Below are 25,261 nucleotides of genomic sequence, written 5' to 3'. Positions count from 1 at the left end.
AAACAATAGAGGGATTCATTTACACATGAAATGAAAGCCACCAGAAACGCAAGGGGGACAGACAAATCTGTAACTACGGTGGGAGATTTCAATACCTCTGTCCACTGACAGAAAGGGAAGGCAGGAAGCGAGCGCAGATTCAGAAGCTCTGACGAGCCTACCAAAAAACTGCCTCACACACTTACAGCATGCCTGCAGAATACAGATTACCTTCAAGTATTACGTACTTAGACAACATTCTGGACCTTAACACAAATTTAAGCAGATTTAAAAATAAGGTACGGGAAGATGCGTAGCATTAAGTGTCCACATCAGAAAAGAGAACGGGGTCAAACGGAGGCTGTAGCTTCACAGGAGTTCAGTGGATAAGGGGGCAAGCGTTTGATTCCTGGTTGGGGAACTAAGAGCCTGCAAGCTGTGGGGCACAGCCAAGAAAAAATTCTTTTAAAAAAATAATAAACTAAAATAAAAAGGGCAAAGTCAACACAAAGTAAGCAGAAGAAAGGAAAAAAGACCAAAGCAGAAGTCAGTGAAGTAGAAGGAGCACCAGGAAAAAACGAAACCAAAAGTGACCTTTTCAGAACATTAATAAAGTTGATAAACTGGTCCGAGGAATCAGGAATAAAAGACACAAACTGCTGTTCAGTGTCATGAATGAGCGAGACGACAGCACCAGGAATTCTACAGATTTTCAAAAGGACCAGAAAACATCATAAACAACTTTTTGCCAATAAATACAACAACTGTCATCAAATGGAGAAAAACTTCTGAAAGACACCAAATGACCAAAGCTCACCACAAAGGAAGGAGATAACCTCAACAGTCCTGCCTCTTCTCAAGGAAATGAGATCGCAGTGAAAAGCCTTCTCACAAAGAGGTCTCCGGGGCGGGATGGCTCTCCTGCTAAATTCTATCAAATATTTAAGGAACAAACTATACCAGCTCTACATGAAGTGTTTACAGAAATGGAAGAGGAGAGATGCTCTCCAGCTCACCTTATGAGTCAGGTGTCGCCAGGACACCACAGTCGGATAACGGCATCACGAGGGACAAAGCATGGTCCGATAATCCTCAGGAACACAGACGCAGAAATTCTGAGCACAGCACTAAGCAATGCATGTCCGATAACGCAGGTAATGAGGGTGATACCATTCTATCCCAGGAGGGCTTCCCAGGTGGCTCAGATGGTGAAGAATCCACCTGCCCAGCAGGAGATGCAGGAGACCCGGGTGCAATCCCTGGGTCAGGAAGATCCCCTGGAGAAGAAAATGGCAACCCACTCCAGTACTCTTGCCTGGGAAATCCCACGGACAGAGGAGCCTGGGGGCTGCAGTCCGTGGGGTCGGACAGGACTGAGCTCACGCACCACAGTGCTCTTCCAGGAACGCAAGGCTGGTTTACTGCTATAAAGAGTAATTCAACATATTGACAAAGTAAAGAAGAAAAACCACGACATCTCAATAGATGCAGAGAGAGCATCTGACCACACCCGACACGGGTTCCTCAAAAACATTCCTCCGCAGACGAGACCAGGCCAGCATGTCCTCAGCCTGATATTGGGCATCTGCAACTGCCCACGGCTGACGCTACACTCTGGCTCCAGCTGAACGCGTCCCTTCAGGGTGAACCCGGGGCAGCAAAGCTCCCGCTCCCACTCCCACTCAACACTGTTGTGGGGGTCCCGGCCAGGGAAACAAGGCGGGAAAAAGAGACGCGACCCTCCAGCCTGGAGGCAGAAGCAGCTGTCACTGCTCACAGATCCCACCACCGTCTCTGCAGAAAATACCACACAACAGGTTAAAAGGCTACCAGAGCTCACGCGTGAGTTCAACAAGGCTGCATAAATAAAAGGTCCCTTTTATAAAAACGAACTATTTGTATATAGTAGCAACAAAACGAAATTAAAAGTAAAAACCAGTTTATAATAGCATCAGACACACGAAACACTTAGAGATAAACCCAACAGACAGACATAAGACTGTGCCCTAGAAATGGTAAGACAGAGCAGAGACCGTTCTCAGGCTGAAGATGCAACACTGCTGAGGGGCAGTTCTCCCCAGGGGACCCCAGCCGCAGTGTGGTCCTAACTGCACCTCAGCAGGCTTTTCCTGGAGAAGTCGACGAGCTGGGTCTAAAATGAATATGGAAATGCCGAGAACTAGAACCCCCCAGACTCTGAAGAAGAACCAAACTAGAGGTCAAGACCGAGCCTTGAAGATGGCAGAGAGAGGGGCTGGCTCACCACCACGGCCCCTCGGCCTCTCCTGACCCTGCTCCTCCCAGCCGCTCGCCCGTCCCAGACACACACACACAGACACTCACTCTTTTGTACATACACACACACTGACACCACTCGCACACACACACACTTTTGCACACTCTTGTACACACACTCTCCCGCACACTCTCTCGCACACTCGCACACACACACAATACTTGTACATACACTCTCTTGTATACAAACACACATGCTCTTGCAGACACACACGCTCTCTCTCGCACACACACAGCCTGCAGTCCTGCTGCAGACATGCCAGGAGCCTCCCTGCCGCCTCTACGTGCACCCTGACGCTTGTGTGACGTCTCCGTTTCACGCCGGGCTGCACAAGCGTGTCCGGCACAAACGTCCGGCATGATGACCCAACAGCCGCGGTCTCCCTCCATCAACAGAGCGGCGTGGACGGGAAGAGAGGGCTCTCTCCTCTCACCCGAGCTGCCTCCTCTGCCACTACCGCTGGACGCGGGCACACGGACGGCGGGACCGGGCCTGACCGCGAGGGCACGCCCACTGCAGGATGAGGCCTCTGTGTTTGGAGCAGGTGACCAGCCTGGGAAGCCCGCCCGGCCGGCGCTGGGGGAACCACAGGAGCACGGGTGACGTCCGGAGGCCCGCCGAGCCCACGTGCGCGGGCCGGAGCGACCACCCCCGACCCCGCACCCGACCGTCTGCACCGGCCTTGTTTTCCATCTCTGGCAGGGATGAGGATCTGATCTCCAGACAGAATTTTCTCTCTTCCTTTTTAATTAGTACTTGGTAACATCACCAAGCTGTGAGTTTATGGCTTTGTAGATCTTGTGTTTTTGACACTAATTACTCACAAAGGCTTTTTAAGCTCCATTTCAACTCTGCAACTGACACGCTGGTAATTAAACGAGAGAGGAAGTGGCAACAGACTTCACCCCCGGCCCTTCCCACCTGAGCGCTGGGCTTCACGTGGCTGCAGCCCCCGCGGCCCCGAGGCTCCAGCCCGGCGGCCGGAGGTGGTCCGTCCAGGGTGCCGCTGCAGCCTTCCCTGCTCAGGGTCTGGCCCTGCTGTCCATTCTGGAGCTAGATCGCACGTCCTTGAAGTGGGAAAGGAGCCGGAAGTGGACGCTTCCCCAAGGATCCCGAGGGTCCAAACCTGTGGGGTGCCCGGTGCCCCCAGGACAGGCTGGCCCCCTCCTCGGGGCTCCCGTGCCCACATGGCCTCTTGGCCAGTCCTCAGTCGGACGTGTGCCGGGCACTGGTGCGTGCAGCTGCAGAGCTGACCCTTCCTCCCCAGCTCCCCCTGCAGAGCAGTGGAGTCAGGGGACGGGAGGGCAGGGCAGGGAATGTGAGGGTTACGAGGCGTGGCCACCGCTGTCCTCCTCTCAGGATGGAGCAGACTGGGGGGCCGGGACCAGTGTGTCTGAGCCCCAAGCTGGAGGATGGGCTGCAGGGGAGGGCTGGAGTAAGACGTCAACGGCTGGCCAATCTCGGGGCTTCTGGAGCCGACGTGGCCCCCCTGGAGCCCCCAGGGGGTAGGGTGGCTGCAAGGAGGACCTGCACGCAGGAGCTCCAGTGACTGCCTAGACCCACTGCAGCCAGGGCCGGCTCCTTGCGACTCCCCACACCCCTGTACAGCTGGTCAGCTCCCTGTGTCCTGACGGGGAGGTGGCCTCCTGTCTTCCTGGTAGAACCCAGAGGCTCTCTGACGAACGATAAATCAACCCAACAGGGTCCGGCCCTCCCCTCTTGTTTCCAACCCGGGCAGTGCCCGCCCGGTGTGACGGAGCTGGACCTGGGGAAGGGTCGCGGTGGCCAGGCGGGCTGAGGTCCTGGCGCCCTTCTGAGGGCTGGGGCTAGGGGAGTGGGCCGGCTTCATTAGTCTGCCCGCCTGTGACCGTGCTGGGACTCCCTTAAATACAATTGGTTAGTCACAGTTTAAGGTTCTTTATTGCAATTCTATTTTAAGATGCAATTAAAACATCTCATTGTTGAAGCACACGGTTCCTACTGGGCTTTTCTATTACGGAGTCAAAGCCAAAGGTGGGGGTGGAGACCGGGCCGAGACTCGTTTCCAAGGCAGTGGGTTTGGTCAGGACTCATCTCCTGTAGAGAAGCCCCCACCCCATAAGCCACCTTCCCCAGCACAAGCCAGGGCCCGAGACCCCCCGAGCTCCACACTGTGCCCTGTCCAGGCACTGCCGCTCTGTTGGCCCAGGCAGGTCCTGAGGTCCGGCCGTGTTGAAGGCACGTCCTCTGCGCCCGCTCCCAGGGGCTCCATGCTGGCGCCAGGTGGCACGCCCTCAGCCAGCAGCAGCTTCTCACGCTGCCCTGCCGCCCAGCTGCGCCAAGGCGCGCGATTTCCAGGCGGCTCAGAGTACAGGTGGGGCAGGGCCGTCCTTTGCTCTGGCTGGATGGCACCTTGCTGCCAGGATGGATGACGTAGATGTCACCAAGGGAGGCCCCCGCCGAGGGCACCCGTCTGACGAGTCACCCGGGGCGTCTGCCCAGTGCTAGGACCCATGGGGCGTCGGGCGTAGGATGAGCGCCAGGCAGTCACCACCTGGATCGGTGGGGTGGAAGCAAAGGGTCCCGGCTCCCCGGCCCCTGCTGGGCCCCGGCGGGAGATGCTGCGTGTGCACCTGAATTCACCCACGGGTGCCCCCTGCCCCCACTGCCGACAGTGGGAGCAAAAGGGAGGAAGGGCTTCATTCTCCGCACAGAACGCCCGGGGATGCAGTCTGCGTGTGCACAATGTGTGAAGTGCATTTTCCGTTTCATCAGCACCTCAGCCTGCATGCGGCCGTGCTCGGCTTCCAGACGCGCTTCGCGGGGCTTTCCTCATCCTGCTGACAGCGCTGCATTTGCATTGACCACATTCATTTAAAAAAGAAATTTCCAAACACATCCTGCAGCTGAATTTGCTCTTTGGCCCCAAGAATGGAATACAGATAATCTCCTCACTTCTTGAAGGTATCTTCCTGTGATTTAATTTCAGAAATGATTTTTGCAAAGGCCCCTCACATTCGCATCTGTCCGGGGAGAGGAAATTACTCTCTTTGGGGAGTTGGAAGACCACAGATTGTTCCCAACTTCGCCGGCCTTTTCTGCCGAGTAAGCACCAGCTTTGCGTCAGGACACGGGACCCAGGACTCACACGCTGCAGCCTTGGGGCAGAGAGCCAGGCATGGGTGGGGGGCAGAGGCCAAGCTCAGTGAGCCCTGAGGGCGCACGTTGGTTTAGGGCGACCCTGCAGAGCCGTTCCTGCAGGAAGGCTTGAGTGCCCCGCCTCGGCCTCCCTGAGCCAACGTGACTCCGGGAGTCAGTCAGGGCTCTGACGCCCGCTGCTCCCGCGAGGCAGAGGGTTCCCGATCACACTGCCTTCCCCGCAGCCTACTCACGGCCGAGAGTGCTCCTGGGGCTTGGGTCCATCAGGGCTGGGAGGGCGCACGAGGGGAGGCCGGGGAGGGGTTGCCGGCCCTTCTGCACTCTGGTAGCAGGAGAGCATGCGGGCTGGGCCCAGGTGGGGAGATGGGATCCCACACATTGCTGTCCTTCCCTCCAGGGAGGACGGCCACCCGGATTAGGAAAACACTGCTTAGTTTCCTGGCAGGGCACGACCTTAAGGGGAAGTCTCATCTCCCGAGTAGCCTGGCAGGGCCTCTGTCTGAACACAGCTCAGGCTCGCCAGTCTGAGCGGCTTCCCTGGGCCTCACTCCTGGGCCAAAGCTCCTGGGGCTGCGACGCCCCCTCGGGCTTCCAGGCCCCCGTCCTGGGTGCTGGGCAGGGGAGCGGGGCACGTGGCCACCGCAGCAGAGCTGGGACCTCAGGCCACAGTGACGAGCCCGAATCCCATCTGAGAGGGGTGGGGGCCTCGCCAGGGTGGGCGTGTCGGGCGGCTCACAGTCCCCGAGCCGGGCTGAGAGCCTGCATCTGAGAGCGGTCTGGTGACATCATGTGATTTAAAAGTTAATTAAACGGAGGGGGACAAAGTGTAACAGCCCCGCTGTTTATCTCCAAGCAGCCTTTGGAAGGAAAGGGGGAACCTAACAAGCAGCTCTGAGGTACTGCGTTAGGAGTGATCACGTCGCTAATCACCTGGTGTCCACGGTGGGCTCCCTGCTGCTCAGGTGCCCCTCCTGGCCTGGCACCTGCGGGCGGGAGCCAGGGCGGGGGCTCCAAGCCCAGGGGCCCCAGCCGCCCAGAAGGCGCACCCCCAGACGCAGGTGGGCCTCTCGGTCCAGGCATGGGCGCCCCTGTGGACGGAGGGAGGAGAGGCCTGGTGACCAGGGCCTGACCGTGGCCAGGACCCGCTGGACAGACACTCACTGGGGTCAGCCCCTCTGGGGGGCTCCTCCAACATCTGGTAGGGGGAGCGTGGCAGGAGCTTAGCGGGGCTGGGGGGCTTAGTCCTTCCCGGCCCCTGCTACCTCCTTCAGGCTGAACCAAACAAGCCCCCTTCATCCTCTGCAATCCCCGGGCACCCTGCCATCCAGGGACCTGTGCACAGCCCTCCTGCTGGCGTCCCAGGCACCATGTGGCCGGGCAGGTGGCGGGGGAGCAGGCAGGTGGGAGGGCGGCAGGCAGGTGGGGGGTACCAGGCAGGTGGGGGGACCATGCAGGTAGGGGGGCCGGGCAGGCAGGTGGGGGGTGCGGGCAGGTGGGGGGAGCGGGCAGGTGGGAGGGGGGTAGGCAGGTGGGGGAGGGGAAGGCAGGTGGGGGGGGCAGGCAGGTGGGAGGGGGCTGGGCAGGTGGGAGGGAGGTAGGCAGGTGGGGGAGGGGAAGGCAGGTGGGGGGGCAGGCAGGTGGGGGGCCGCCCTGGAGCCTGGGTCTAGCCCCCGGAAAGGTCTGCTTGGAGCTGGCTGAGCCGCTCCTGTGAGTCACCAGGTAACAAACGGCCTCCCCAGTTCCCGCGGGGGCGCTCTGGCGAGGGCCACGATTGATGGCCCTCACGGTGAAGTGTAATTACCAGCTCACTCCCTGAGCACCAGGCACATCCATCCACATGCCCGCTGAGGCCCTCATCACTGAGCAGGAGGCCCTGCACCACCTCCGCGCCTGCACGGCCTCCGCGTCCCCTGGTCCTGATGCCCGAGCTCTTCTGCGGGCCTTGGGCCCCACGAGCTGGCTCTGAACCGACAGGGCACACCCTATGACCCGCCCACAGCTGCCCACGGGCCCCCCTGCTCACAGGGCAGACCAGGGGCAACCTAACCCCTCAGCAGACACGGAGGGGCAGAGACACAGCAGAACCCCTGCCTGACGACAGCCCACAGGACCCTGGAGGGACCCAGGCCCTGCCCCCCTCCTGTCCTGGAGGACCTGGCGTCCTCCTGGGAGACGGCTGGCACTGCCAGGGGGGAGCTCACCCGAGGGAAGCCCCATCAGCAATGTCACCAGTCCCCACCCCCCGAGAGGCCAGGGCAGCTGCCCCGCCCGGGCAGGCAGAGTTGGGGCGGGGAGATCCACTCCCAGCACCGGCGGGACCCTGACGGGCTGACCACCGCTCCTCCCCGCGGCCGCCCAGGACGTGTGGGATCTCCCGGATCAGGGATCGAGCCTGCGTCTCCTGCGCTGTATGAGCTGTTTGCGTCTTTTGGAAAGGAAGCCCTTGTCGATAATGTCGTTCGCAAATGTTTTCTCCCAGTCTGTAGGCTGCCGCTCCACTCTGTTCATGGTTTCCATTACTGTGAAAAAGCTTTCAGGTTTGATTCAGTTCAGTTCAGTTCAGTCGCTCAGTCGTGTCCGACTCTGCGACCCCATGAATTGCAGCACGCCAGACCTAGGTTTGATTAGGTCCCACTTATTTATTTTTGTTTTTATTTCTATTGCATTCGGAGACTGATATAAGAAAACACTGCCGTCATTCACACCAGAGAACGCTGTGCCTGTCCTCTCTTCTAGGAGTTCCGAGTGTGACGGTGTCCTGCTCTGTATTTGGGTCTTTAAGCTGTTTCGTGTTTCTTCTCGTGTATGGTGAGAAGGTGTGCTGAAACTGCACTGATCTACACGCGGCGGTACAGCTTTCCCAGTACCACTTGCTGGAGTTATCTTTCCTCCGTTGTGCGTTCTCGCCTCTCGTTCATGGATTAACTGGCTGTGGGTGTCTGGGTCTGCTGCCAGCACTCTGCCCGCGCTCTGGTCTGCCTCGTTGATCCACACGTCTGGTTTCTGTGCCAGAACCATGCTGTTTTGAAGACTGTAGCTCTGAAGCATCGTCTGACGTCTGGGAGGGTCATGCCTCCAGCTTTGTTCTTTTTGCTCAGGATTGCTTTGGCAATTCTGGGTCTTCTGTGGTTCCATTAAGTTTTAGAGTTATCTGTTCTGGCTCTGTGAGAACTATCAGGGGTGACGGACGGGACTGAGTCAGACGGTGTTGGGCAGCACTAGCTGAAGCGCCTGACTCCTCAGCAGCCCCAGACTCGTGGACACAGCCTGTCCCGCGTGCACACGGGCTCTGGTGGCTGACCCCGAGGGCGGGGCAGGCCAGGCCGCCCGGGAGAGGAGAGGAGGGGGAGGCCGCGCAGGAGGTGTGCTGGGGGGGAGCACCACAGCAGATGACGCCTCCGGGGCAACAGCCGGGCCGCACCTCGCCAGGGGGCTGGGCCCGGGGACGTCTCGCCCCAGGATGCTGGTGCCCGGTCAGGGGTGCGCTCGGCACCTTCTTGGACTCCCGGCCAGAGGCACAGGTGGGGGCTGGGACCCGTGGGTCTGGGCTCCGAGGAGGGCTCTGGGCTAGGCTCCGTCCCCGCCCTGTGCCCGCCAGGGACAGGTCACAGGGACAGTGTTAGCACTGGACTCGCTGCCCCGCAGCCCAGACCTCCTTCCTGCACACGTTAATTAGGGCAGAGTACACAACGGTGTTTTGAAAAACGTGTTTCTATGTGATTGCTTTTTTAATTGGTTAGCTTAACATTTGAAATTTGATTTAATTTCAGCTTGATTTTCCTCACCACAGGGTCAGGCTGAGAGCCAGGTAAATCGCTGCAGGAGCTCCATCGTTAACAGTGGGGGTTCGGGGGCATGCGTGCCAGAGCCTGCAGGCTGGCATCAGGGCTTCATCTCAGCTGAGTCGGGGGAGGGGGATGGGGAGCCTGCAGCCCCCGGGTCAGAAGCTGCCTGTGTCGGGCCCCGTGAGCTGGAGGCTCCCTGGGAACCCTCTGTGTGGTGAGGAGTCGGGGCTGCTGCAGGCCGAGCGGGCGGCCATGAGCAGGCAGTCGGCGGGTCTCTGAGCGGCAGCTGTCTGCACGTGCCGCCGGCCAGGTCTTTCATTTACTTAACGCTTTTCTTTAAATCAACTATCCTTATCAACTTAAGTAGGCTCAGCTTGGAAGGAAGCTTTGCATCACCAGCCAAGGTGAAAGCAAACGCTGCCTGCCATGGGGTAACCACGGAGACGAGATCAGCACTCACAAAACAGCAACACCGAGCCTCGCCCGCATCGGGGTGGGGGGGTGGGGGGGCAAGCCCACGGCTGGTGGGGGAGGGGACCGGGGGAGTCAGCCAGCACGGCCAGGCCAGCCCCAGAGAAGTGCCCCCGCCCCACCGCGGGAAGACAGCGGGGTAGGAGCTGCCCCTGGCAATGCCTCAGAGAACCCACCACCGTCACCAGCTGGGAGTCAGCAGAAGAGCACTGGCAGGGAGGACTGGCCGGGGGTGCACCCCACCCCCTACAGCTCCCTTCTCAGCTCCAAGCCTGCCCCAGACACGCGCTGACCCTGGGACTCTGAACGCCCCTCCTGACCTGAGGATTTCTGACCTGAAAGCAAGCCACCTCTCCCATGTAAGGGGAAACCCGGCCCCCAACCCAGGCTGGCTGCAGGAAGCTGGGCGCGTGAGGGGCCCCTGTCCGTGGGACCAGCACCCCCAGGCTCCTGACTCCCCAGGCCCCGGGGCTCTGGCTCCCAGGTGAGTTAAGCTACAAGACGGCGTGCGGGTAGGGCAGGGTTAAGCAGGCCCTGCACCCTGGCCCAGTCACCTCGCTCGTCCAGCCCTGGGGTCCGCCGGGCCCTGAGGAAGGAGGGTGAGCTGGGGCCCCGCCCTACAGCCCTGCCGGGGGGCTCCACCCATCTCCAGGGGCGCTTGGTCACTGCACTCACAAGCCCTTTCCCGAAGGGGTGCAGCTGTGAGCCACGGAGGGGCCATGTGGAGGAGGGCAGCCCCCAGACCCAGGCCAGGGGCCCCCGCCGGTGACAGCAGGTCCCCTCTCCACCTTGAGGCTGGAGGACAGGCGGTCGGTGGGTCTTAGGGAAGCCGGAGAGCAGGGCCGTGACAGGCGGGGCTGAGGGGCAGAACGGGGGCAGCTCGCCTCGGCCCCTACCCTGCAGTGAAGTGACAGCGAGGCTGCCCCGCGGCAGGGTCACCGTCAGAGCGCCCAGCCTGCCCAAGACTCCAGCTCCCTGAGGGGCTCTGCTGGGTCCCTGCGCCACAGCCGTGCCCCTATGACAGACACAGCCCGGCCCGGCCCCAGCTCCGAGGGAACCACGCCGGACGCTGGGCCATGCAGGGACCCCCGAGCTCCCTTCCATCTCCTGGAAAAACTGCTTTAATATTCTTCACAGCAGCAGCGCCTTGGAGGAGGGGCAGACAGACCGCGGCGCCCAGGCGGGTGGGGCTGAGAGCCGTGGGGGGCCGTTCCTGGGAGACCGGAGGCCGCTCACGCGGCCCCCGGAGGAGCACCTTCCACGAAATTTGACGTGAACTAATGAGGTTTGCACAATTAATCAGGACCGGCGGCCCGGGGGACTTGGCATCAGCCTGGGGGACTCGGCATCTGCCCGGGAGACTCAGCATCTGCCAGGGCGGCCACCAGACGAGTGCTCCTGGTCAGTCCTGCGGCGTCGGCTCGGGGGGAGGGCCAGGTCCCCGGGGAGGGCAGGCGGTCCTGCACTGGGAGTCTTGGCTGCACGAGCTGGACGAGGGCACCGGGTGACCCCCTAGGCCTTGGGACCGCAGTCCAGCCCAGCGGTGGACGGCACCAGCCCTGGGGTCCTCTGGTGGGCCCTTCCCAGGCCCACGGCACCCGAACTGGTGCCCCGTGACCAGGTTAGGACGCCTGTGCCGGGCCGGGGGGAGGGTATGAGGGCCCCGAGCCAAGCGCTGAGTGAGGCTGGGGGCAGCGAGGCCTGGGCCTGCAGGGAAGGGTGGGGGGCGGCACACGAGCTCAGGGGCAGAGCCCCCTGGGGATGGCCTTCGAGGACAAGAGCCTGCTGGCTCTGTGGTTGGGGGCGTTCTTGGGTCGGCCCCCAAGTTGCTGAGAGGCTCTTGTTTGAGGCAGTCACTAGGCGTCTGCTGGCCTCAGGGCGCCCAGAGTCACCCACACCCGCACCTCACATGCCTGCTCCTTGGCCCCATCACGGGCGAGCTGTGTTCAATTACAAACTGTCACCAGGTCCAAAAATCTAGGGGACAGAGTGGCCAGGGCCGGGCCTCCCACGGCTCTGAGTCCTCGCTGTCTCAGGCCTCTGCTCTCACTGCCCCCAGCCCGTACCCCAGCGCCCTGCCGTGCAGAGAGAGGCGTGGGGACAGCCTCCGCGTCCCAGCGCAGGCAGGTGCGCTCGGGTGAGGAGCCCCGGATCGGGGCCTGGCCCAGGTCAGCACGGGCGGAGGGGGCCCTCTGAGCCCCACACCTGCCCCCCAGCCGAGAGCTGTCACTGGCAACCCCGACTGCCTTCCCAGCAGAGTCTGCTGGCTCTGGCCTGCAGCCCTGAGCCCAGGCCGCACGGAGCTCCGCCATGGCCTGGCTCGAGCTTCGGTCTGGCTCCAGCATAGTCCATTCTCTTCTCCAGCCCCAGCCCTGGCTCGGGCGGCTCTCTCCAGGGAGGCAGAGGCGGTGGGCAGAGGACGCCCGGGGTTGGGGAGGGGGGGCTTCCTGGCCCTTCCTGCCTCCACAGGGAGCTCTCCATGCTCCCACCCCCACGAATGCAGCAGGCTGCTGGCCTGTGTCCAGCGGACAGGACACCTGTGCCAGGGCAGGGTGGGCCTGTGAGCCAGGGTGGTGAGGGGCCTGCTCCCCCCACGAGGTTGGGGTGGGGTGGGGGGGGCCGCAAACACGCTCTGCTCATCCCAGCCGCTTTCCCAGGACGCAGCGGGCAGCTGGGGTGCACGCCCACCCCCGGGGGCGCCTGCACACCGGCCCCTCTGGGACGCGCATGGGGCCACGGGGGCCTCAGCCTGAGTCTTTGACCCCTGACAACAGGCGCCCTGGGGCGGACCCTGCTGTGCCGATCCACAGGGACCAACAGGCGGGGCGTGCTGGACAGGCCGTGCCGGGGCAGGGTGTCCGGTCAGTGGGGACCAGGCCCCTCCACCTGTAGGCAAGCACCCGGGGCCCCAAGGGGCAGCTAAGAGCCTGGCAGGCGGGACAGGAGCGGCCACCCTCTGGCTGCTCTGCTGGTCTCTGTGGGGAAAGCTCTGGACGCCAGAGGACCAGCTGACACTTGCCGGGGGCTGGGAGCTCGGGGCGGCTCAGGACCCCGACGCTGGCACCAGGCAGCCTGGAGACTGCAAGGACCCATCCCACTGCACTGCCCACGGCGGATTTCTCAGGGGGTGGGGCTGTGAGCTCCCGGGAGGCGCGCTGACTGGGCATGAGGGGATAAGGCAGGCGGGGCCCCCCGCACATCCATGTGCCCTGCCAGCGCACACACGGAGCCACGAGGAGGTGCCCCGCCCGTGGGCACTGGGGACAGTCACACCTTTGAGGTTCTGGCCCACAGTCCAGCACCATAACCCCCGCCTGACGGCAACGCCTCGGGAATCACATCCATGCCGCAGACACTGACCCACTGCCAGCTCAGGGCCACAGCCGATGCCGAGGGGCCGTGGGGCTGTGGGGAGGAGCAGACGCCCCCAGGATGACCCCCAGGATGACCCCCATGGTGCGCGGGAGCGGGCCCAACGCGCAGGCTCTGCCACCCGACTCCGCTCCCTGCTTCCGACCCTTGGGGACCTGCCGCCCACTCTGGGCCCGAGGCCAGGCTAAGAACGAGACCAGCTCCCCGGGTGGACTCGCCTCAGGGCCGGGCTGGGAGGGCAGGGGGTGAGGGCGGCCCTGGCTTCCTGCAGAGGCTGCACCTGAGCTGGGCCGGCTCTGCTGACCTGGACGTGCCGAGCGGGGGGAAGGCACACCAGGTGCAGAAGGAGGGGAGCCGGCTGGCAGACCCCGGACCCCAGCCCACCCAGCTGCACGCCAGCCTCCGTGCCGCCCGCAGACTAAGGCTGCGTTTACGTGGTTACGCGGCCGCAAAGGTTTAAGCCTGTTTACAGCAGCTTCATCCGTAATTACTAAAGCCTGGGAACGAGCACGTCCTTCAGTAAGTGATGGACAAGCTAACTGTGGATGTCCAGACGGGGAAGATGGCTCAGAGCCAAAGAGGAACCAGCCGTCGAGTCAGGAGAAGAGCTGGGGCTCGGCCGGGTCACTAACTGAGGGAGCCGGCCTGTGAGCCCACTGCCTCCGGGAAAGGCAGAGCCACGGAGCCGGCGATGAGCACAGGGCTGCCCAGGGCACGGCGGCTCGCATTTGTCAAAACCCACAGACCCCGACGACACGCGGGTGAGCCATGGACTCCACGGTCACAGCGACACATGAGGCCTGCTTCTTTACTCCTAACAGAGCCGCCCCTTGTGCAGGCCCAGGGGCCCAGCTCCGCCCCACGGCCCCTCCCACGGCGGGTGCGGGCGAGCGAGAAGCAGCCACCCGTCCCCCCGCCCCGGATCCCTGGGCCCTGGTCCCCTGGGGTCTCAGACAGCAGGGCCGCCGTGACCCTGGGTGACGCGGGGCGTCCAGAACTCCCACCGTCCTCACAGCTCAACAGGGACCCCGGCTGCCAGTTCCCGGGACAGACCTTGAGGCCACGCCTGAGGGCTCCGGGCCCAGTCCTGGGGGCGGGCGGGCGGGGCCAGGCCCTGCGGGGCGATGGCGGGCGGGGGCCAGGCCCTGCGGGGCGACGGCGGGGCTGAGCTCTGGCAGGCGCCCCCCCTCCGGGCTGCCCAGGCCCGCCCTCCCCGCTGCACACCTGTGCCCCCGACCTCGCACACCTGTGCCCCCGACCTCGCACACCTGTGCCCCCCGACCTCGCACACCTGTGCCCCCCGACCTCGCACACCTGCAGCCCCCGACCTCGCACACCTGCACCCCCCGACCTCACACACCTGCGCCCCCGACCTCGCACACCTGCGCCCCCCGACCTCGCACACCTGTGCCCCCGACTTTGCACACCTGTGCCCCCCGACCTTGCACACCTGCGCCCCCCGACCTTGCACACCTGTGCCCCCGACCTTGCACACCTGCGCCCCCCCGACCTTGCACACCTGTCCCCCCGACCTTGCACACCTGTGCCCCCGACCTGCGACAGCGCGGCTGTTTCTGCCCCCAGCACCCCTGTTGCCTGTGAAACCACCTCTGGGAAAACAAAGTCAGCCACAGAGGCTGCCGTTGTCTGCGGTCATTCCTCAGCCGGGCCCGCGGCCCCGGGACCCTGTGTCCATCCCAGGCAGCAGGGCCGGCCTCCACTCCCACCAGCTCCCCCGAGACCCTTCCGTGGAGCTCGGCTGGCCGGGAATCCTTCTGACCCCTGGGGCCAGGCAAGGTGGGCCCTGAGTCCCAGTCCAGTGAGACGGGCGCTCCGCCTGGAGAGCAGGACCCCGCCGGCCACCTGCTCTCTGGGTCCCTCCCTCAGCCCACACTCTGCGCATGCTCTGAGCCAGCAGGCAGGGGGCCGTGCCAGACACGGGGCTCCCGCCCGACTCAGCGCCCTGGGGGTCCAGCAAGAGGGCAGAGGTGCACTGAGCTGCCTAGACTTCCCACCATCGGGTGTGGCGGAACGAAACCACCCTGTCAGGCCCCAAAAGCCCACCCCAGGGCCCCCAGCCGCGGGAGCAGCTCGGGCTCGGGGCTTTCTCCCTGGTCCCGCCCCCGCCGTCCAGCTGCACCCGTGGGTGCACTGAGGGCCCTTCCCTGACTTCACCGTTCCTCAGCCCCCAGAGGGCACTGCAACGCGGAGCCCTGCCCCCCTGCCCCCAGGGTGCGGACGCCGAGGGAGAGGGCAGGGAGGGGCCGGGGCTCGGGGGCGCCGCGCCCCACCTTGAAGATGAGGCAGTCGGCCTTCTGCTCGGCGTACATGGAGGTCAGCCGGTACTGGCTCTCTGTGGTGATGTCCACCTGGTAGCCCGTCAGCGTGTAGCACACTTTCCGGAACTCCTGGATCTTGGTCTGGAAGACCTCCTTCAGCCGCTGGTTCTTCAGCTCTGCACTCTCCACCTGCTTCTTCAGCTCTGTGGGGAGGGAGAGGCAGTCAGCTCCCTGGGGTCTCAGGAGGACACTCAGGGGCAGCAGCGCATTGACTGAGGGGTGAGGGGGGTGCACGCCACGTCGGGGCCAGGCAGCCACGCGCGGCTCCTGACGAGGACGACGAGCCGGGCAGCAGGCGGGCTCCTCCCTCCTCTGGGCCCAGACGGGGACCCCCACCCCGCACCCCAGCCCCAAGTCCTTCCCGTCAGCCCGGGGAGCGGCAAACACTTCCCAGGCCGCCGCTGAGAATCACGGGGGTGGGGGCCACGGGAGCGAGGTCATCCGGAGATTTGGGATCACGCTGCCCGTGGTTCCCTGGCTGGCCTCCCGGAGACCAGATGCTGGGAGAAGACAGGCTCCCTGGGTGTGGAGTCGGGCAGGGCACCCTGGGCCCTGTCCTAACTGGACAGCTCAGGGCAGGGCCCTCGGGCCACCTGCCGGGGAGAAAGCAGCTGTGGAAGCCACCAGGAGCGCACACAGCGGCCACCTGAGTCCTCCCCGCGGCGCCGTCCCGGGAGTTACACCTCGGCTCAGCCCCGTCATCAGCGAGCCGGCTACACATGGGCACACGAGGCGCCTGTGAGGCCCGATGCTGCCCAGGGGTGCAGCACCCCAGGCCTCCAGACTCAGCCTAGTGTGTGGCCTGCCCTCCCCGAGGACCGCCCCCGCCCTGGCTGACCCTCAGGACCCAGGGCGTCTGCTGCAGGTGTGGGCGCCCTGGCGGGGCTGCTTTCAGATGAACAGATGTCGTCAGGCTCTCTTTCAGAGGAGGCAACGGGGCAGGCGGGCAGGGAGCCTACATTCCAGGGAGAGAGATCTCCCACCTCTGCCCCCCACGCTGGTTCCAGGGGTCATCGGGGTGCAGCCGTGTTGAGGATTAGGGTAGACTAAGCGGGGCAGAGGGCCGGGCACTGCTGAGGTGGGAGGGTGGCAGCCACCGGACAGGCCCCAACACGCGCAGCAGCCACCGCGGCCACGAGGTGCGTGCAGGGTCCCCCACTTCACAAGCACAAACTTAGGCGGCCGACCACTGACCGCAGATCCGCGTCAGAGGCGGGGCCCTCTGACCCCGGACCTCAGGACCCGCACAGACTCCGCAACACACCAAGGTTCTAGCACATTTCCCCGGTCTCGTCTCCACGGCCTGCAGCGCTGGGGCAGCCTGGCAGCTGCCGCCCCCGGCCCCGAACCAGGGACCCTGACACCAGGCCTCTCCATGGCCCCTGTGCTCCTGGACGGCCTCCCGCCCTGAAGGCCTGAGGGCCGCCCTCACTCCAGGGCCGAGTCTGGGGACAGGGCCCTTGATCGACTGAGTAATCAGACTCCAAAGTTAGAAAGGCGGCCGGCTACTCTGACCTCAGGTTCTCCTCTTGTCCCGCAGCTGAGCCACCGAGGATGGGCCGTTAACGGGGGAAAAACCTGCTCTGGAGGAAGCGCTCATGGCTGAGCTCGTGGGGGCGTCTCATCCGGGACACAGGCTGCACCGCCCATGAGCTCTCGGATGCCGGACGCACGCAACCTGGCCCTGAGGGGGAAGCTCGCTGTGTGCAGACGTGGCCTGTTCTCCCGCCAACAGACCCCACAAGCAGGCGGGTGACTCGAGCCACCTGCTGCCTGGGGACCTGCCACGGACCTGCAAGGCAAGGCCGGGACAGAGGGCTCAGGGGCAGCGTCCTACAGGCGGAGGGCACCTGGCACCGGGCGGCCTGGTCCATGGGGGCAGGCCGGGGGCGGCAGAGCCCGCTGAGCGGGCGAGTCCGGGGAGGACCCCAGGGGTGGCCCCTTTGATTCGGAGCAGAGTCAGTGTCTTGACCTGCTCCCACGATCCGTGTAGCTCAATCGCTTACATAAACATGAATGAATAATTCACAGAATGGCTTGGATTAAATAAAAGATATGCCCTCCTCCGTGGAAACAGCATCACTCTGGCCCAGCCTCTCCCAAAGTGAGCAGAGGCCTCCCCTGGCAGGACTGGGGACCCGAGACCTGGAGCCTGCGGCACAGTCACAGCTGTCCCACCAGGGCCCAGGCCAGCCTCGGGCCTGGCCTGCTGGCGATGGCTACTCTCGGCCGACAGCAGCCAGCAGACAGCGGCTGCCCAGCTCGCTGAGCTCCCGCCCCAGTCCTCACTGCCCCAGACCTCACTCGCAGGCTGAGCTCCCGCCTGCCCCCCTACCAGCCCTCACCCCCACGAGCTCCCCCAGGCCAGTCCACTGTGCGAGAGACGAAAGCCTCACCCCGGGCCTTACCCAGGGCCCCCAGCCTCCCCGCCAGCCCAGGCAGCAGGCGCAACTGAGAGGGCTCTGAGCCACAGTGCGGAACCCACCTGGCCGTCCCGCCCCTCCTTCCCTGCAGCTTGCGGGCAGTCTCCCCTGAGCTGAGCCTTCCTCCCGACGCCACCAACGGGCCTGAGCTGTGCCCACGGGCGGCTTGCGCCCAGTCTGGGCAGCCGGGGTCTAAGGGTCCTGGTGAGGGCGTCACCCCGCTCCTCCTGCCCCAGGGGACCCACCTCCCCGGGAGGAGACAGAGTCCAGCTTCAGGCCCACAGGCCCATTTCAGACTCTCCCTTCCCAAGACACCCACAAGATGCTCCCAGGAGACACATCCGTGGCGGGGACGGTCTCCCTCCAGCCCTGCTGACCAGCACAGCCAGAGAGGGCCTCCCCAGCTCTCTGTGCCTTGAGGGGCGCACTGAGGGGGTCTCTCTGTGTCTGGTCGTGGGGGGAGTGAGGGGGTCTCTGGTCATGGGGGAGTGAGGAGGTCTCTGGTCGTGGGGGTAGTGAGGGGGTCTCTGGTCGTGGGGGAGTAAGGGGATCTCTGTGTCTGGTCGTGGGGGAGTGAGGGGGTCTCTGGTCGTGGGGGAGTGAGGAGATCTCTGTGTCTGGTTGTGGGGGGGAGTGAGGGGGTCTCTGGTCGTGGGGGAGTGAGGAGAACTCTGTGTCTGGTCGTGGGGGGAGTGAGGGGGTCTCTGGTCGTGGGGGAGTGAGTGGCTCTCTCTCTGGTCGTGGGGGAGTGAGGGGGTCTCTCTCTGGTCGTGGGGGGAGTGAGCGGCTCTCTCTCTGGTCGTGGGGGAGTGAGGGGGTCTCTGGCTATGGGGGAGTGAGGGGGTCTCTGTGTCTGGTTGTAGGGGAGTGACGGTGTCTCTCTCTGGTCGTGGGGGTGAGGGGGTCTCTGGTCGTCGGGGAGTGAGGGGGTCTTCTCTCTGGTCGTGGGGGAGTGAGGGGTCTCTGGTCTTGGGGGTGAGGGGGTCTCTGGTTGTGGGGGTGAGGGGGTCTCTGGTCATCGGGGAGTGAGGGGGTCTTCTCTCTGGTTGTGGGGGAGTGAGGGGGTCTCTGGTCTTGGGGATGAGGGGGTCTCTGGTCGTGGGGGAGTGAGGCGGTCTCTGGTCATGGGGGAGTGAGGGGGTCTCTCTTTGGTCATGGGAGGAGTGAGGAGGTCTCTCTCTGGTCATGGGGGTGAGGGGGTCTCTGGTCGTGGGGGAGTGAGGGGGTCTCTCTGTGTCTGGTCGGGGGACAGTGAGGGGGCCTGGCAGCTGAGCTCCCTGTTGAGCCCCCCAACCCCAGCAGCTGGGCAGTGGCCCTTCTGGAAAGGGGATGGGGGCCACACTGGTGTCCAGCAGAGGAGCCCCAGAGGGAGGCCCCGGCCAGGCTCCTACCCATTCCACCCAGAGGAAGCATCCACAGAAGCACACCCGGGGTCACTGGACGCACAAGAGCTTCTAACATAAGACGAGAATAAAGCAACCTGGACAGACAGAGACCGGCAATGAGACAGGCCTCGTCAGAGGCTGCCCCACGGCGGGGCCAGGCTCCTGTGGACGGCGGGGAGGAGCTCAGACAGCAGAGGACGCCTCCCAGAGACACGCCAGACAAGCAGAAAAGAGCAAAGACAGGATGCAACCAGCGACCCTGGGGGCCCGGCACCGAGCTGGTGGCAACTTCACAGAGAGTCTGCAGAAGGCGGGCAGGAGAGGACGTCAGGGAGATCGCACAGATGCCCCCGGAAGCAGAGGCCACGCCTCCCGGGCCAGACGGGCGCAGAACACGCCACATCCTGCAGGGAGCAGGAGCCGGATCCACACGAGCTCCAAGTCCCAGGGCCACAAGCAGGACTGACCACCGACCTGAAGAGGCGGCTGCAAAGCTGTGTGGAAACTGGCTCCCGCCTGGAGCCTGAGCGCAGACGACGGTCTCCAAGAAACCCTGCCCTGCCGTCCACAGCCCCTGGACACGCAGCAGGATGGGGCCAGCAGGGGAAGGGGAGCGTGGACGGCGGGGCAGGGAGCTGACAGCAGGGAGCGCCGCCCAGGGAGGCCAGCCCGCCATGACGGGCTGCGGGCTAAGCGCCAGGAAGCGTGCAGGGCCCGGGACTGGGGGAGTGTGAGGCCAGCAGAGGACAGAGAAGCAAGAGGAGCCCCGGAGCGGGTGAGACTCGTGTGTCCCCACAGGACGCCACGTGTTTCAACTGTGAGGGACGCGGCCAGTCACGGGATGGCCCACGCCCTTGCCAGGATGCCCAGGCCACAGTCACGGGATGGCCCACGCCCTTCTCAGAGGGCCACTCATGCCCTTCCCAGGACGCCGCCCACAGCCATCATGGCAGCACGAGGCGACCACAGGCACTCCCAAAGGGCTTCTGTCCCTGAGACAATGGTGGTGAAAGCCCTGGGCGGCTGGGCGCTCCGGATGGGAGGGGGCGCTGACGGCACCAAGGGTGGCTGGTGCTGAGACCAGCCCCCCAGCGGCCTCCCACCCTGACTCCGTGAACGGACCCCTGGGCGGGTGGCTGCCACAGCGGGGAGGCCCCGAGCTGGCCGGGGACAGGCCCCTGCAGGCTGCGGTGCAGGCTGGGCCCCTGCAGCGACGCTGTTTAGGACTTGGAAGCAGCTTCTGAAATTGTCCTTTGGGGGCTCAGGACAGAATCATTTTTCTTTCTGAAAAGTGAATAAAAAAAGGTAATGCTGAGATCTTCAGGCTTTATAAAAGCAACAAAAGGTTGAATTCTTCGTCATTAGAAAGAGCATCTCTCTGTGCAAAAGGGCCCACTTCCAGCATACCCGAGAGACAGCAAGAGGAAGGCCTTCGGGACTGCCCGGCAGTGGGGGTGGCGGGGGGCAGGATGTGGGCTGGGGGGGCACCGTCTGCTTTTCCAAGAGCTGGGACTACCAGCTCCCACGCTCACACACAGCCTGTCCCCCGGGCATAGAAGGGGCAGCCACAGCAGGAGTGACAGCCGCCCAGCTCCGCACCTCTCACCAGGAGCAGCCTCTGTGGTCTCGGCGCATCCACAGGAGGCGGGGAGCATGGCCGGCTCTGCGATGGGGAGGCCAAGGCTGGGGACACGGGCGGGCCGGCTCTCCCGACTGCCCTGGCTGGCGGCTCAGATGGAGGCTGGTCCGCCTGGGGAGCAGGGCTCCCCGCAGCCTCTGGACGCTCGGCCTCGGGCCCCCGCAGGCTGTGAGCGCCACTGGCTCTGCTCAGGCCCCGCGTGGGGCCGCTGCCAGGGCTGAGTTATTCATGTCTGGGAACGCCTAAACTACTTCAGCTTTACATTTTTAAATATTTAATAATTAGGCATCAAATATTAATGCCATTTTATTAGCCACCGCGGGAGCCGGCGCTGCAGGGCTAGGACTGGGTGAGTGCCCTGGCCCCGCGGGCCACCTGGAGTGGGGAGATGGTGGGGTGTCTGTGGGCACTGAGCTCCACGAGTGGGCTCCGTCACAGCGGAGCACGGCCTGCCCCCCGACACGGCAGAGCCTCCTGCTGGGGGAGGAGGGGAGGGGAGACGGAAGAGAAGCCCGCGTGGTCCGCAGGTGCTGAGGGGCTCGCGGCCAGCCTGGCAGCTCCGCACTCCCGCGCTCCCCTCCCGACACAGCGCCCAGGCCGGACACCTTTCCAGGAAAGGCACGCCAGGCATACCATCCCTGCTGCTGGCTTCAGCGACAAGGGGCCAGGACCCAGACTCGCTGGCCGGAGCCTCCTGCCGCCAGAGGGCCCCGAACAGTCTCTCCGCCATGAGTCCAGGCCCCCTGTGGGGCCGGAAATTGCACGTTTCATGTGAGAGAGGAGATGCAGCCCTGGAATTACATGCAGATGAGCAGCACGCGTACCCACCGCCAGGCTGCCTGGCAGACGCCCGCCCTGGTGAGCGCAGTGCCGGCTTTCAAATGGGCCTCGCTGTGTGGTTAACTGCTCACTCGGCAAGCAGCTTGTCACCTTGCACAAAAATGATCTGAAAAGACACCAGCAATTACAGCCCACCAGATTACGGGGTGGGAGAGTCCCAGGGTGACAGGCGGGCACGGGTGCGATACCACACTCCCGGGAAGCCAGCCTCCCCCACTGCCGAGACGTGGCAGCGGGGGCCCGGGGGGGCGGCCTGTCCCCCGGCCCGAGCCGCGCCAAGTGCCGATGGCCACAGCGTGCCCTCCGGACGCACACAGCCCTGGGTGGGTTAGACGTGGGGTCAGGCCCAGAGGCCAGTGCCCTGCTCAGTGCCACCCAGACAGAGAACAGGGGAGCCGGGTGGGCCCCCAGATGCCCCCGGCAGAGCCAGCCCTGCAGTGAGGACCGCCCTGCGTCCGGGTCGCCTCAGCACAAGGCTGGCCCCTTGCTGAGGCCCCAGCACGGCCTCTGGAGGCCCCATGTTTGGTGGGGTTCCCCTTGTGAAACTCGCCACTCTCTGATGACTTATTCACCTGCTTGGTTGCCGACCACTGACATCTCCTACCTAAAGCCCCCACAGGGGGGACCTGGGTCACGAGGGGTGCACAGCTCGTGACTGCCGCTCGCCCAGCCAGCTGAGGCTCCCTCCGCACGCACCAGCTGGTCTCAAGCTTTGGAAGCATCCCCACGCGCACCCCTACCTCATGGACAGGGAAACGGGCTCCGGCAGTCACAAGCAAAGCGCCTGGAGATACACTCGTGCGGACACACGCACGTGCGCACACACACACGTGCACGCTCTTCTGCACACATTCACACACACGCCAGGGCCAGAGACCACCTGGAGGACAAGCGCCTTCGACACCCGAGACGGAGCGTGAGCACACCGCTGGCTGACACGGGTTTCCAGTGGCTTCCACACACGCCCTGCAGGCTACCCCCAGAGGAGACTCCGGGGAGCAGAGGACGAGGGGGCCCTGGCCTGCTGGTGTGGGTGGGGAGGAGCCCGGGGCGGTGGCTGTGAGCTGCTAGCCGGCAGGCACTGTCCCGAGTTGGGGGCGCTTCCAGGAGGCTCTGGCTCTGTCCACCCCACGCTGCATGTATTATTAACTCCTGGTGGTGGGCTCGCAGAACATGAACTCCCCGGAAGGCGAGCTCCCTCTCAGAGACAAAAGGCTTCCAGAGCTCATCTTTTATTGACTGAGTTGTTCCGAGTCAATCTGTCTGCTTTGGGCGAGACGGGAGTTTAAATTGTCTCTCTCTTTCTCCTTTGGAGACAAGGCAGTTTATTAAAGCTGTTGACGGCTGCAGCGAGGCCTCATGGCCAAACTGCAGGGACCCCCTCAGACGGGACGGGAGCAGAGACCCTCGGAACCAGCTGGCTGCAGACTCGGGAAGCAGCAGACGGGGTGGGGGCAGCCCGCGGGGTCTGTGGGGCCAGGACACAGGCTTCCCACTGGAGCCGGGCCTGGGAGAGCACCGGGAAGATGGGCTCCAGCCTGGGGGTGACCACACGGAGAGCGTCCTGGCTCCGCCTGTGAGGAGGAGCGAGCCTGATGCACACGCCTGCCGGCGGAGGGGAAGGGGACGGTCTGGTGGTCCTGCAGCCCCTCTTGGCCTGGACGGCCCTGGGGTCCCAGCACACAGGGCCCTGGTCAGAGGTCACAAGCGCCCAGCGCAGCAGGTGGTGCCAGCTCAGGGACAGCCTCTGCCCGGGATGGAGGAGGAGGCTCAGAGGGGCCAAGGGAGTGGCCCGAGGACACACGGCAGTTGGCGGCCGTCAGGACCAGAATCTAGGCTGCATGAACTCTGCTCCTGGCCCAGGGTGTGGGGCTTGGGCTGACCACCAATGACGTGACAGCACATGGCTCCCCCGCAGAGTCCAGACATGACGCACGTGGCTTCCCTCCCCCGCAAGGTCCAGACGTGACGCCCGTGGCTTCCCCCTCCCCCCGCAGAGTCCAGACGTGACGCATGTGGCTTCCCTCCCCCGCAGGGTCCAGACGTGACGCCCGTGGCTTCCCCCTCCCCCCGCAGAGTCCAGACGTGACGCATGTGGCTTCCCCCTCCCCCCGCAGGGTCCAGAAGATGCCACTGATGCCCACCCCCCGCCCGGCCACGGGAAAGCCTTCTCCCCCAACCTCCGCCCAGCCCCCACCTCTAGAGAGGTCCCCGACTACGAACAGCTGCAGCGCCAGCACCACATGATCCACCCAACGAGGGCAGGGAGGGAGGTCCTCTGGGGCGCCCCCAAGGTGGCGGAGCTTTTGCAGCGCCTGCCGTGGGGCACCCAGCAGCGGCAGAACAGCACCCTCCCTGGAGCCCCCAGAGGAACGCAGCCCTGGTGGCTGCAGCTCAGCGAGGGCCCAGAGCCCAGCTGTGAGGCCACAGGGCGCTGAGTGGGAGGACGGCCACGTGGGGAAAGAACGGGAACCGCGCTGCCGCTGGGGAGGCCCTCTGGCCGACTCTTAGACATAAACTATTGCAGAGCCTGGCAACCCCACTTCCGCCGAGGGGAATGCAAACCTTAGTCCACATGCAGGCCTGGACTCAGATGTTCACAGCAGCCAGGGCGTGCGAACAGCCTGTGGGCGCCAGCTGACGGGGAGCCCGCCATGGAGCATGTGCAGAGGGGGTCACTCGAGACAGAGATGAGATGCCAACCCTATTATGTCATATAGACGCCCATGGGCTGGGGGACCCCCTTCCTGCGAGCCTCCAGAGGGGACCCACCGACAGAGCCAGAGGCTGACGGGGCTGTGGGGGGCGCGGACACTGATGGCAAACGGGAGTGAAACCCTTTGGGGGTCCTGACGTCCCGGAGCCAGAGTATCGGGACTGCTGCACAATACCCAGTGTTTACTGGAAACACCTGCTCACGTAGAACAGGAGACGACTGGGCGACTAGGCGTTCTTTCCAAAGACTATCAAGAGCGTTAGGTTCATAGCAGAACTGACTGGAGGTGACAAAGACTGCCTCCAAACCAAGCCACACCACCCCCGCAGCATCAACACACCCTCCAGGGGGGGCACTTGTTCACGAGCCCACCTAGAAGCCACGAGCCCCACGGGCCACTGCTGCCGCACCGCTCACTTGGGGGCCGTGCCGCCTGTGGGTCTGCCCGAACGTGTAACGGCGAATATGCAGCCTCCCAGTGGTGCAGAGGACAGCGTCCTCGCCCTGAACGCTCCCTGGGCTCCACCTCGCCCCCCAGTGCCCCTCATCCTCCCGTCTCCACCGCTCCGCCCTCCCCAGACCGTCGTGCCGCCAGTCACATGGTCTGTCGTCTTTCCTGACCGGCTCCTTGTGCTCAGTCACGGGCATGGAAGTTTCCTCCATGTCTTTCTTGTGAATTGGCGGCTCATTTGTTCTCAGTGCCGGATGATGCTCCACTGTCTGGACGGAGCGTGGTCTGCGCCCTGTTCGCCTCCGGAAGGCCTTCTCGCCTGCCTCCAGGCTGTGGCACTCGCGGGTTTTTGTGTGGACATACATGTGTCCTGCTCCTCCAGGTGAATGCTGAGGGGTGTGGTGGCTGGGTCATATGGTCGCTTCGT

At 64.1% G+C, this 25,261-nt stretch overlaps 1 protein-coding gene across 7 annotated transcripts in view; it reads right to left on the bottom strand.

Moving 5' to 3' along the window:
• Positions 1 to 25,261, bottom strand: part of MAD1L1 (mitotic arrest deficient 1 like 1) — a 237,983-nt gene that overhangs the window by 7,655 nt on the left and 205,067 nt on the right. For all 7 annotated transcript variants that reach the window (NM_001102044.1, XM_024984866.2, XM_059881305.1 and 4 more), the window contains one exon: positions 15,333 to 15,523. In NM_001102044.1, the coding sequence (NP_001095514.1) occupies positions 15,333 to 15,523 (191 nt within the window). The remainder of the gene's footprint in view (positions 1 to 15,332; positions 15,524 to 25,261) is intronic.

Source organism: Bos taurus, chromosome 25 (assembly GCF_002263795.3).
Source record: "Bos taurus isolate L1 Dominette 01449 registration number 42190680 breed Hereford chromosome 25, ARS-UCD2.0, whole genome shotgun sequence".
In the NCBI taxonomy this organism is placed as follows: Eukaryota; Metazoa; Chordata; class Mammalia; order Artiodactyla; family Bovidae; genus Bos; species Bos taurus.
The sequence above is the reverse complement of the archived record's forward strand: the minus strand, read 5'-3'. Positions and strand labels throughout refer to the sequence as shown.